The sequence below is a fragment of the Aquarana catesbeiana genome, linkage group LG01 (genome assembly GCF_042186555.1).
Source record: "Aquarana catesbeiana isolate 2022-GZ linkage group LG01, ASM4218655v1, whole genome shotgun sequence".
Taxonomy (NCBI): Eukaryota; Metazoa; Chordata; class Amphibia; order Anura; family Ranidae; genus Aquarana; species Aquarana catesbeiana.
The window spans coordinates 774,038,475-774,052,089 of NC_133324.1; the positions used below are offsets into that span (position 1 = coordinate 774,038,475).

At 42.2% G+C, this 13,615-nt stretch overlaps 1 protein-coding gene across 1 annotated transcript in view; it reads left to right on the plus strand.

Annotated features, from left to right (window-relative positions):
• The window catches only part of GALNTL6 (polypeptide N-acetylgalactosaminyltransferase like 6), a 2,428,129-nt gene that overhangs the window by 1,987,312 nt on the left and 427,202 nt on the right, over positions 1-13,615 (plus strand). Inside the window, exon 7 of the mRNA XM_073606417.1 lies at positions 7,155-7,272. Within this exon, the coding sequence (XP_073462518.1) occupies positions 7,155-7,272 (118 nt within the window). The remainder of the gene's footprint in view (positions 1-7,154; positions 7,273-13,615) is intronic.

The window sequence follows — 13,615 nt, forward strand, 5'->3', positions numbered from 1 at the left end:
CATAAATGTCATCTGCTGCAGCACCTGATCTCTAGGAATCTTGCGCTCCCTAAGATAAGTTCTCCTCAGGCCACCAATTTTGGCTTTTAAATAGGGGGATGGTTGCTGTGGGGACCACTGGCTTCACCAACTCCAGCAGTTTCTCCAGTGCTGCCTGCCTCTTCTGTTTATTATTGTATTGGGGGTGTTTGATCTGCCACAGACAAGGCAGCTCCCTGTATTTGTCTATGAACAGGGGGAGGAAGTTGTGATCATTGAAGCCATCCATTTTATCTGCAATACACAAGACAAACCCGAATGTCAGGCTAAAGTCTCCTAATCTCGTCCCAATATAGGCCTCAATCTAGAATCAGTATAGGCCCAAGTTTAAATGTTACCTTCGTTATCACAATCAGCGCTTCCAAAACTCCTTCCTCCACTCACAGATCGTACGTACTACACACGCGTGTTACGCTTTAAATATACTGCGCATGCATGAAACTCCGTCCGCCCTGACGTTCTTTCTAGTCTATTCCCTGCCCCCTCTCGTTCGGCGCTGGGGGAAGAGCACATGTCGGAGACACAGCAGGTGCGTGCTAATTACAGCAACGAGGAGGAGGAAAGCCCGGAGCCAGAAACGTCCCGATCCCGGAGGAAATGATTTAAGGCCTCAAATATGTCCTTTGGGGAGATGTTGGAGATGGTCGACATCCTCAAGAGGACCGACTATGACAGGAAGTATGGACCTTACCCCAACCCCAATGTCAGAAAGGCCAAGATCATGGCGAAAGTTGTCAAGAGTCTGCACCGGAATTTTGGGGTACGGCGATCGAAAGATCAACTCAGGAAGCGGTGGTTGGACCTCAAATTAAGGGAGCATGAGCAGTACAGAAGGATCAGGAGAGTGCTGCAAAAGTAAGTAGTTGTCCTGTGTTCCTATTCGTTATTTTTATTACGTTCGTGCTGCTCCATGTGCTTTTCCTTACTGTCGTACAGTTTAAAATGGCAACTTTCATGTTCATGGGCACATTGTTCGTTCGTCAGAAACATTGTTCGTTCGGCCTAGAAAACACCATTGTTTTGGCCATATAAATTTGAATACATTTTTGCTAGCCTACTTCTCTTAAAATAATTTTGGTGTCTAGATGGGTTTGTAACTAGAATGTAATGCAAAGTAGATTCTGTGTAAGGAGAGGACACTCAGCAGCTGTTTACACATCTGGACGCTGGAGCACTAGTGTGGGACACCAGAACACCCTTTTTATTAGGGGGCCTACACAGGTGCTCCAGTGTATACTATAGGGGTGTCTCCATCTGTGAAGCTTGTACAAAACAGGTAAGTATTCTAGCTTGACAAAGTGGAAAAAATATTTCTTCATCTTGGAACTCTGCCAAAGCAGACAATTGTACCCCACTTCCAAGCAATGTTTCAGATTCCTGTTTCTGCCATCAAATATCTGTGTGCTAATTATACATATTTTTTTTAACATAGGGGAGAAAAGACTCGGAGGACACCACTCATCAGAGGAGACAACGGACCCCCCACCTCATGAGGAAGTGGAAATCCACCAAAGCCAACAGGAGGAGGAGGAAGGAGACGTGGTGGAAATTGTCACCACAACAGGTGAGTGTCTGTGACCACAGACTCGGGTAAGAGATGGATGCCGACAGATTTCTAATACATGGTGTGTTTTTGTTTTTATATTTTTAGGTGATCGTGATGTTGTGGATCCAGGTCTTAGGAACTTGTTAAAAACAAAATGAAGAACATCATTGATGTTTTAGGGAGAGTTTAAAACACCTCCAAATCCCTGACTTTTTTTACTTTTTTGAATGGAAAAATTTTTCCGATTTTTTGACATATTCTCGAAAAGCCAAATTTTGAAGATGCACACAGTGGGGGTTATTTACGAAAGGCAAATCCACTTTGCACTACAAGTGCACTGCAAGTGCACTTGGAAGTGCAGTCACTGTAAATCCGAGGGGGACATGCAAGGAAAATAAAAAACAGTATTTTAGCTTGCACATGATTGGATGATAAAATCTGCAGAGCTTCCCCTCGTTTCAGATCTACCCCTCAGATTTACAGTGACTGCACTTCCAAGTGCACTTGCAGTGCACTTGTAGTGCAAAGTGGATTTGCCTTTCGTAAATAACCCCCTGTGTGTCAACATGTGCTATCTGCCATCACGGGAGATCAATGTAGGCGTTTTGGGGGTACAACCCCTTCCTCAATAATAAAGTAGCTGAGAGGAAGGGGTTGCACCCCCAAAACACGTACCTTGATCCCCCGTGATGGCAGATAGCACATGTTGACATTTGGCAATTTGTGTGCATCTTCAAAATTTGGCTTTTCCAGGGGTGACAGTTTATAAATACTCATGTATGATATTGCCTTCAATTTCTACAAAAGTTGAACTTTGTAAGTTCCAGATTTGTGTATTTCTTGTTGGTTTTAAACATGCCTGTTTTACCTTAAAAAGACATTTCTACTTTTATTAATGTTACCCAAAAAATTGTTATACAACAAACATGTTGGTTTGTTTTAAAAACCTTTGATAAATGCACATGTGATTGTGCTTGTATTAAAAAGATTGATAATCAACAATGTGTGGATTATTGTTTCAAAGCTCCCAAACTTTTGTTGCTGTAAAATTGGTGTTTTCTGTGACAATGGGGCTTATTTCCTAAGTGCGAATCCACTTTGCACTACAAGTGCAGTTTCAGTACAGTCTCAAGTGCACTTGTAGTGCAAAGTGTCTTTGCCTTTAGTAAATAACACCCAACGGTGCTTTCTAATGTTACACAATCACACCATTTTCAGGACTACCCACATTTCAGTCATGGTCAGCTAAAAGAAACACAAGCAGTAAATGTCAGCAAATATTGTAGTGGTGAAATTTTTTTTTTATTTAAAAAATGTCTCAGACATTGTCTGGCATATTGATGTCCCCCCTACCTGCAAAATATTCAAGGTATCTTAGACGGACCTCGTAGGCACTCAAGGGGGGCAAGCCAGGACGGCCAGCTTCAAGCACCGTCAGGGTTGGTTTATTTCCAGGAATTCTGGCCTCAGGCCCAACTGAGGCAGCATAGTTGGCAGAATTTCTCCTTAAAAAGTTGTGGAGAACACAGCACGCCAGGATGATGTGATTCAGTTTATACTCCGCCATGTGTATGGGTGTAAGAAATAGGCGGAACCGGCTGGCCATGATTCCAAACGTGTTCTCCACCACTCTTCTGGCTCTGGTCAGCCGGTAATAAAAAACCCTCTAGTCTAGGGGGAGGGTCCTCATCGTAAGATGGTCCCCCAGCGCAAATGCTTCATCCGCAACGAAGACGAATGGGAGTCCTTCCACATTGTCTTCTGGAGGTGGCAAGCCCAAGCTTCCATTCTAGAGACGCCTGTAGAACTCCGTCTGGGTGATGACTCCACCATCTGACATCCGGCCATTCTTCCCCACGTCCACATACAGGAACTTATAAGTAGCCAACACCACCGCCAACATCACAATACTATTGAACCCCTTATAATTATAATAGTATGACCCCGAGTTGGGTGGTGGGACGATGTGGACGTGTTTCCCATCAATTGCCCCTCCACAGTTAGGAAAGCCACACCGCTGGGCAAAGTGGGAGGCCACAGTCTGCCATTCCTGTGGGTTGAAAGGAAACTGTGGAGTCAAACAAGAAAAATAAATTAATCATTTTGCACATAAACATGGAAAGCAGATTAGACATAAACATTCTTGGCCAACATCAGTATAACATTTATTTTAGGGACTATTTAAAGACAAAGATATAAGGTCCAGCTATCAGATTCCTCCTCCCCCCTCTCATGAGCCATTTGTTAAATTTTATGGGGGGAGATGTTTTGGACAGGTAACCCTCTCCACTTCATTGAGAGATGAATGCCTAAATAATGTGTCTTACTTTGGTCAGCCCCTCCTTACTTACACTATTGGCAGCCCACTGGACAGGTAAGAAGTGTCATAATACAAAGGTATAAATACACACTGTACACATTTTAGCACATTTTTACGTTCTGCTATTACCTATCAAGATAATAATAGGATACCAAAAAGTTAAACAGTACCATTTAAAAGTATTCGGGCAGGCCCTTGCACTACATGCTTTGGGGAATTCATCCATAAATCTGACCACAAAATAGGTGGGTATAGTGTGTATGGGTTTGGCAAAGTCAGCAGATAGAGGATTAGTATCAGCTGAGTTAGCAGTTGGGGGGAGGGAGGGTTCCAAATGATTTTGGGACATCAAAAAAAAGCCTTTGGCACTCTGCCAGAATTTTAAGCCCAAATCACATTTTTACACATTTTAGGGGGTAAAGCACTACTATGGAGCTGACAAAATACATTGTTAAGTGACTACATGAGGTGAATATAGGCCCAGGAGAGCATGCTGGGGAGGTAAGTGAAAGCAAATATGCATGAAGGACAAAACTAAATTAGTTAAAAATCCAGCATGCATGAGGACAAAGGGGACATTCACAGCATATTACAATCACGGTAATTAGGGAATGAGGAAAGAAATACAATACATTAGCAAACATTCTATAAAATAAAATAAAATAAAATGTGATGTTAAAGGATAAAAATCTTACCTTAATATACTCCTTCTGCAGGACCTGGATGATGGCAGAACAGGTCTCCGGGATTATGATCCCCAGAGCCTGGGGGAGATGCCTGTCGAGAACTTAAGGTCCTGCAGGCTTCTCCCCGTCGCCAAGTACCGCAGGGTGGCGACAAACCTCTACTCCGGAGTGATGGCTTGCCTCATGCAGGTATCCTGCTTGCTGATATAGGGGGTCAGCAAAGCCAACAAACGGTGAAATACGGGGTCCGTCATCTCGCGGATCTCACGGAGCAAAGGCATATGACAGAACTGGTCATGCTGGAGCAACCAATTCTTGGTCCATGAACTCCTCCCCGCCCTGTTTATGGACTGGACTTGTGTCAAGGTAAGGACCCCAACACCAAGCCCCCGCACAGCATGAACTCTACGAGGAGTACGTACACGCAACATGGCTAGAAAACAGTCAGCTGCTCAGAACAAAGTAACAGAACGCACTGAAGAACAGCAAGGCCTGTGAAGAGCGACCTGAAAATCAGTAATGAACAAACAGGAACACAATGACAAGTCAATTGTACTCGCTGCACGCACTGAAGACCAGATACAAACCCACAAGCACAAACTGAACAGCAGAAAATGATCTGAAAACCACGAGTCTGAAAAAGCGTGAATCATCTCTCACCAAATAAAGAGATGAAAGCTATTGGCCACTGCCCCGTTTATAGTCCCAACGTACGTGTTTTACGTCACCGCGTTCAGAACGATCGGAAATTCCGACAACTTTGTGCGACCGTGTGTATGCAAAACAAGTTTGAGCCAACATTGGTCGGAAAAAATACATGGATTTTGTTGTCGGAATGTCCGATCAATGTCCGATCATGTGTACAGGGCATTTGTTATATTGCAGCCATTTACTAAAATCATTTAAGGTCATTTTTTTCCTCATTAATGTACACACAGCACCCCATATTGACAGAAAAACACAAAATTGTTTACATTTTTGCAGACTTATTAAAAAAGAAAAACAGAAATATCACACGGTCCTAAGTATTCAGACTCTTTGCTGCGACACTCATATATTTAACTCAGGTGCTGTCCATTTCTTCTGAACATCCTTGAGATGGTTCTACACCTTCATTTGAGTCCAGCTGTGTTTGATTATACTGATTGGACTTAATTAGAAAAGCCACACACCTGTCTATATAAGACCTTAGAGCTCACAGTGCATGTCAAAGCAAATGAGAATCATAAGGTCAAAGGAACTGCCTGAACAGCTCAGAGACAGAATTGTGGCAAGGCACAGATCTGGCCAAGGTTACAAAAACATTTTTGCTGCATTTAAGGTTTCTAAGAGCACAGTGGCCTCCATAATCCTTAAATGGAAGACGTTTGGGATGACCAGAACCCTTCCTAGAGCTGTCCGTCCGTCCAAACTGAGCTATCGGGGGAGAAGAGCCTTGGTGACAGAGGTAAAGAAGAACCCAAAGATCACTGTGGCTGAGCTCCAGAGATGCAGTCAGGAGGTGGAAGAAAGTTGTAGAAAGTCAACCATCACTGCAGCCCTCCATCATTTGGGGCTTTATGGAAGAGTGGCCAGACGGAAGCCTCTCCTCAGCGCAAGACACATGAAAGCCTGCATGGAGTTTGCTAAAAAACACCTGAAGGACTCCAAGATGGTGAGAAATAAGATTCTCTGGTCTGATGAGACCAAGATAGAACTTGTTGGCCTTAATTCTAAGCAGTATGTGTGGAGAAAACCAGGCACTGCTCATTGCCTGTCAATACAGTCCCAACAGTGAAGCATGGTGGTGGCAGCATCATGCTGTGGGGGTATTTTTCAGCTGCAGGGACAGGATGACTGATTGAAATGGAAAGATGAAAGCGGCCAAGTACAGGGATATTCTGGATGAAAACCTTCTCCAGAGTGCTCAGGACCTCAGACTGGGCCGAAGGTTTACCTTCCAACAAGACAACATCTCTTGAGAGACCTAAAAATGGCTGTCCACCAACGTTTACCATCCAACCTGACAGAACTGGAGAGGATCTTCAAGGAGGAATGGCAGAGCATCCCCAAATCCAGGTGTGAAAAACTTGTTGCATCTTTCCCAAAAAGACTCATGGCTGTATTAGATCAAAAGGGTGCTTATACAAAATACTGAGCAAAGGGTCTGAATACTTAGGACCATGTGATATTTTCTTTTTTAATAAATCTGCAAAAATGACAACAATTCTGTGTTTTTCTGTCAATATGGGATGCTGTGTGTACATTAATGAGGAAAAAAATGAACTTAAATGATTTTAGCAATTGGCTGCAATATAACAAAGAGTGAAAAATTTAAGGAGGTCTGAATACTTTCCATCCCCACTGTATATATATTTGTATAAAGGAACACATCTATGAATTTAAATAGTCTCTGACACTACTGAATATATGAGTCTCCAAAGTTGACGTGTTGGGTAACTATAAATTTTAGATGTTTGTTACACTGTAGTCGGAGGGTCATGCTGGGATTAGCATCTACACATTCCTCTTCTGTACACAAGCACATAGCACATTTTCTTACTTCTAAATTCTTCTCCTTCAGATCTCCTGTTATGGCCGGTGGGCTTTTTGCTGTGAGTCGGAAATGGTTTTGGGAACTGGGTGGATATGATCCTGGCTTAGAAATTTGGGGAGGAGAGCAATATGAGATATCCTTTAAGGTAAGCACTTACTATTTTATATTCCTAAAATGCAAACAAAAGTGTTTTTCACATGCTTATACCTTGTTAGATTTAGGTCACTTGCCATTTATCTCATGACAGCTATATGTTGCACTGTACATCTCCTAGATGAAGTCATTTCATTCTGTTTTCAGCTGTATTTGAAAAGCTAGGAACAAAGGTCATCTGGCCTGTATTGCAGCATTAGATGAAATCCATTCAAGTCACTATTTTCTTTGACATATTTAATTTAAGAATTTGCTGGACTCAGAAAGGATAGAGATAGTTTCTGCCTACTTTACATGACAACCTTTACACCTGCCTGGTGGACACAGAATTGTAATAGAATTCACCAACGCACAACAGCATACACCAGACTAGGTACAGCTCACGGCTAAAGGTTTGTTACAAGCTATATAAGTGCTTACCAGACATATCTTGACCCTAGCTGTATTTTCTAGGCAATGACCTAGCTTTACTTTGACTTGTTTTATCAACCATAAGCTAATTTACAATAAACCATGGCAATTCTCACAGACTTTAGCTGAAATAGCTGTTGTGAGATTTTTTTCTAAGGTATTGTAACCTTATACTACATTTACGCAAGCGTATTATCAGTCATCATTTTTAACTTAAAGTGCAACATGAACAACTTTAGTGAATCCTTACTATTATATACCTGCTGAAAGAAATACGGGGGCTGCCATTTCTGTCCTTCCTTCTGAAAATGCTAGTTCCCTGGCCCTTAAGAAAATTGAGTATTTTTAATATTTTTTACATGCCTAGGGCATGCATGCATATCAAGAATTTGTACTTCACTCTGACTACACCTGCTATATATTTGTGTTTTTATTAATTCTTTATTTAAATTTTTATTAGAGAACAATCATCGTACAAAATACACATCATTCAATTACATCTTAAAACTTAAAACCTTCCATCTACTCTCTTACTTCTAATCCCCTACCGCTCATCTCCCCCCATTCCTCCCCCCTGCCCAATCTGTTGTCTTTATTCTAGTTCAATCCAATTCAATCATACCCTGCGCATATTTCTCTGACGTTTTGAAAACATTACATATCCCCCAGATTGCTCTATAACTTTCGACATGACCCTGCTCTCTGCTGTAAAGGTATTCCATATTACAAATGTGGTCTACCCTTTGTAGCTACTCTTTTACACTTGGTTTTGTTATGGCAAGCCATTTTTTTGGGATGAGTCCTTTGGCTTTGTTGAGAAGGTACAGAACCAAAGTTTTCTTATATTGTTTTTTTGTTTTATTTGTCCTGTGAAACAGACAATTCCAGGGGTTTTGTGGAATCCTCTCTCCAGTTATCACCTTAATATAGTCTAATATTTTTTTCCAGTAATCTTTTATCTCTGGGCACTCCCACTATATGTGAATTGTTGTTCCTATTTGTTTACAGTTCCTCCAACACTGGGAGGGCCTGTCTGGCTGGAATTTGTTAATTCTTTCTGGTGTCAAATGCCAACGTACCATACACTTATAGTTTGCCTCTATCGTACTTATATCAGATACATAATTATACACCGCTCTGATCATTTGTGTTTTGTCTAATTTTATACCCAAATCTTGTTCCCATTTTTCTATGAAGGGTAACGTCCCGTGTCCTTCTATTTCTGACAGTATATCATACATTTTTGATATTCCATGTTTTACGGGTGTTTTTGTATTACACAGCATTTCGATTGGGGTTAGCACTTTCTCGTCTCAAATTGGTTGAGGGATTGTGCTTACTAAGTGTTTCTTTTGCAAATATTCCCATTAATGAATCCGGTGCGTCATTAATAAATCCTCTTTTGTCCTAATTTTACCGTGCATAATAATATCTTTTAATTGTGCATTTCCTAATTGGTTTCCCAACCGTGTCCCATTTCCTGGAATAAAAAAAATTTGTGCCCGTTAATGCGATTAAAGGTGAATTATATTTCCATTTTTCTTTTTGGTATAATGCATCCCATATCTTAAATACGTTTTTAGTTAACTCATGTGTGTCACTACTATGTGTTCTCAGTTTCGGTGGGATCCAAATAATTTTTTGAAGTTGTGTCATGTTTAGTGTGTCTTCCATTTTCACCCATCTCTTTTTAGTGTTTGTGTTTGCCCATTTTACTAGTCCTAGACTGCTCTATAGTATCTTTTTACATCCGGAAGTGCCAACCCTCCTTTTTCTTTTTTCCTAGTTAGGAGAGAGTTATTTACCCTGGCTTTTTTATTTTGCCATATGAATTTCAAAATTATTGTTATTATTACTTTAAAGAAGTTTAATGGGATTTCTGTCTGGAACATTTGAAATTTATATATTATCTTTGGTAAAATCACTATTTTAAATATATTTATCATAGTTACATAGTAGGTGAGGTTGAAAAAAGACACAAATCCATCAAGTCCAACCTATGTGTGTGATTATGTGTCAGTATTACATTACATATCCCTGTATATTGCGGTCATTCAGGTGATTATCTAATAGTTTCTTGAAGCTATCAATGCTCCCCGCTGAGACCACCGCCTGTGGAAGGGAATTCCACATCCTTGCCGCTCTTACAGTAAAGAACCCTCTACGTAGTTTAAGGTTAAACCTCTTTTCTTCTAATTGTAATGAGTGGCCACGAGTCTTATTAAACTCTCTTCTGCGAAAAAGTTTTATCCCTATTGTGGGGTCACCAGTACAGTATTTGTAAATTGAAATCATATCCCCTCTCAAGCGTCTCTTCTCCAGAGAGAATAAGTTCAGTGCTCGCAACCTTTCCTCATAACTAAGATCCTCCAGACCCTTTATTAGCTTTGTTGCCCTTCTTTGTACTCGCTCCATTTCCAGTACGTCCCTCCTGAGGACTGGTGCCCAGAACTGGACAGCATACTCCAGGTGCGGGCGGACCAGAGTCTTGTAGAGCGGGAGAATTATCGTTTTATCTCTGCAGTTGATCCCCCTTTTAATGCATGCCAATATTCTGTTTGCTTTATTAGCAGCAGCTTGGCATTGCATGCCATTGCTGAGCCTATCATCCACTAGGACCCCCAGGTCCTTTTCCATCCTAGATTCCCCCAGAGGTTCTCCCCCCAGTGTATAGATTGCATTCATATTTTTGCCACCCAAATGCATTATTTTACATTTTTCTACATTGAACCTCATTTGCCATGTAGTCGCCCACCCCATTAATTTGTTCAGGTCTTTTTGCAAGATTTCCACATCCTGCGGAGAAGTTATTGCCCTGTTTAGCTTAGTATCGTCTGCAAATACAGAGATTGAACTGTTTATCCCATCCTCCAGGTCGTTTATGAACAAATTAAATAGGATTGGTCCCAGCACAGAACCCTGGGGAACCCCACTACCCACCCCTGACCATTCTGAGTACTCCCCATTTATCACCACCCTCTGAACACGCCCTTGTAGCCAGTTTTCAATCCATGTACTCACCCTATGGTCCATGCCAACGCACCTTATTTTGTACAGTAAACGTTTATGGGGAACTGTGTCAAATGCTTTTGCAAAATCCAGATACACCACGTCTACGGGCCATCCTTTATCAAGATGGCAACTCACCTCCTCATAGAAGGTTAATAGATTGGTTTGGCAGGAACGATTCTTCATGAATCCATGCTGATTACTGCTAATGATATCATTCTTATTACTAAAATCTTGTATATAGTCCCTTATCATCCCCTCCAAGAGTTTACATACTATTGATGTTAGGCTAACTGGTCTGTAATTCCCAGGGATGTTTTTTGGGCCCTTTTTAAATATTGGTGCTACATTGGCTTTTCTCCAATCAGCTGGTACCATTCCAGTCAATAGACTGTCTGTAAAAATTAGGAACAACGGTCTGGCAATCACCTGACTGAGTTCCCTAAGTACCCTCGGATGCAAGCCATCTGGTCCCGGTGATTTATTAATGTTAAGTTTCTCAAGTCTAATTTTAATTCCGTCCTCTGTTAACCATGTAGGTGCTTCCTGTGTTGTGTCATGAGGATAAACACTGCAGTTTTGGTTACTGAAGCCCCCCGATTCACTCGTGAAGACTGAGGAGAAGAATAAATTCAATACCTTTGCCATCTCCCCATCCTTTGTAACCAGATGTCCTTCCTCATTCTTTATGGGGCCAATATGGTCTGTCCTCCCTTTTTTACTGTTTACATACTTAAAGAATTTCTTGGGATTTTTTTTGCTTTCCTCCACTATGTGTCTTTCATGTTCTATCTTAGCCAACCTAATTGCACCCTTACATTTCTTATTGCATTCTTTATAAATTCTGAATGCTGTGGATGATCCCTCAACCTTGTATTTTTTGAAGGCCTTCTCCTTTGCTTTTATATGCATTTTTACATTGGAGTTAAGCCATCCAGGATGTTTGTTCGCTCTTTTAAATTTATTACCCAATGGGATACATTGGCTAATGCCCTTATTTAATATGCTCTTAAAGCAAACCCATCTCTCCTCCGTATTCTTTGTTCCTAATATTTTATCCCAATTTATGCCTTTTAGCAAGGTTTGTAGTTTAGGGAAGTTGGCTCTTTTGAAATTCAGTGTCTTTGTGTTCCCTTCATGTCTCCTATTTGTGTGATTTATACTGAAACTAATTGACCTGTGATCGCTGTTACCTAAATTGCCCCGTATTTCCACATCTGTTATCAGGTCTGTATTGTTGGTAATCAGTAGATCTAGTAATGTTTTATTTCTAGTTGGTGCGTCTACCATCTGACCCATAAAATTGTCCTGCAAGACACTAAGGAACTGGCGAGCCTTAAATGAATGCGCGGTTCCCTCCGCCCAGTCTATGTCTGGATAATTAAAATCCCCCATTATGATAACACTTCCCATCCTTGCTGCTAATCCAATTTGTGATAGGAGATCCGTCTCCACTTCCTCCCTCAGGTTAGGGGGCCTATAGCATACTCCCAGTATTATTTTCCCCTTAGCTTCATCCCTTTGGAGCTCTACCCATAAAGATTCCACCTCCTCCCTAGCCCCCTCAGTGATGTCATCTCTCACATTCACTTGTACATTATTCTTGATATATAGGCATACCCCTCCCCCTTTTTTACCCTCTCTGTCCTTGCGGTATAGGGTATACCCTTGAATGTTTGCCAGCCAATCATGAGAGCTGTTGAACCAGGTCTCTGAAATTCCCACAAAATCCAAATCCTCCTTGTACAACAGTATCTCTAGTTCACCCATCTTGTCCACCAGGCTCCTGGCATTGGTGAACATGCCACATAGTTTAGACCGGTCGCATATTGTCCTCGTATTGGGTGTTTCAAGATTGCAACTTGGACTTGCTACTATACTCACCTTGTGTTTTTGTGCTTTGGTTAACCTACCACTAATGCCCCCAATACTACCCTCTGGAATATCTTCCGCGCTGGCTATCACTGTCTCTGGACCCTCCCCCCTATCGCCTAGTTTAAAAACCCCTCTAACTTTTTGGCCATCTTCATTCCCAGCAGATCTGCACCCTCCTCATTTAGGTGCAGTCCGTCCCTTCTATAGTACCGGTTACCGACTGAGAAGTCGGCCCAGTCCTCCAGGAACCCAAACCCCTCCTTACTACACCAGCTCTTCAGCCACTTGTTTACTTCCCTAATCTCCCTCTGCCTCTCTGGTGTGGCTCGATGTACCGGTAGTATTCCTGAGAACACTACCTTGGAGGTCCTTTTCCTCAATTTAGCTCCTAAGTCCCTAAAATCGTTCTTTAGGACACTCCATCTGCCTCTGACTTTGTCATTGGTGCCAACGTGCACCATGACAGCCGGGTCTTCCCCAGCCCCTCCCAGTAATCTGTCCACAAGATCCGTGATGTGCCGAACCCGAAGACCTGTTCGGCGCTTCAGGTCTTGGTTACAGATTGCCCTCTCTGTCCTTCTAAGAATTGAGTCCCCTACCACCAGAATCTGTCTTTCCTTTCCCTTTGCTGCCCCCCACTCTCACTGGAGGAGTTCTTCCCCTGGCAGCTAGGAGAGTCCCTCATCTCCAGCAGTGCTGGTCCCTGACTGGTTACACCAATGTCACTCAATGGAGCGTACTTATTGGGATGCTCCAGTCCTGGATCGGCCTCCCTGGCACTTCCCCCTCTACCCCTCCTGACTGTCACCCATCTACTCTTTGCTAGTGCCTGCACCTCTTTGTCTCCACCCGCCTCTGTGCTGGCCCCTGCCGGCACCTGCCGTGTACGTTCCTGGCTCACCTTTAGTATGGAGGGACTTCTCAGTGCTGACAGTTGCTTCCCCAGATTCAGAACCTGGGCTTCCAGGGAAACAATGTGCTTACATTTTTCACAGCAGTATTCGCCCTCGATCGGATGATCAAGGAACGCATACATGCGG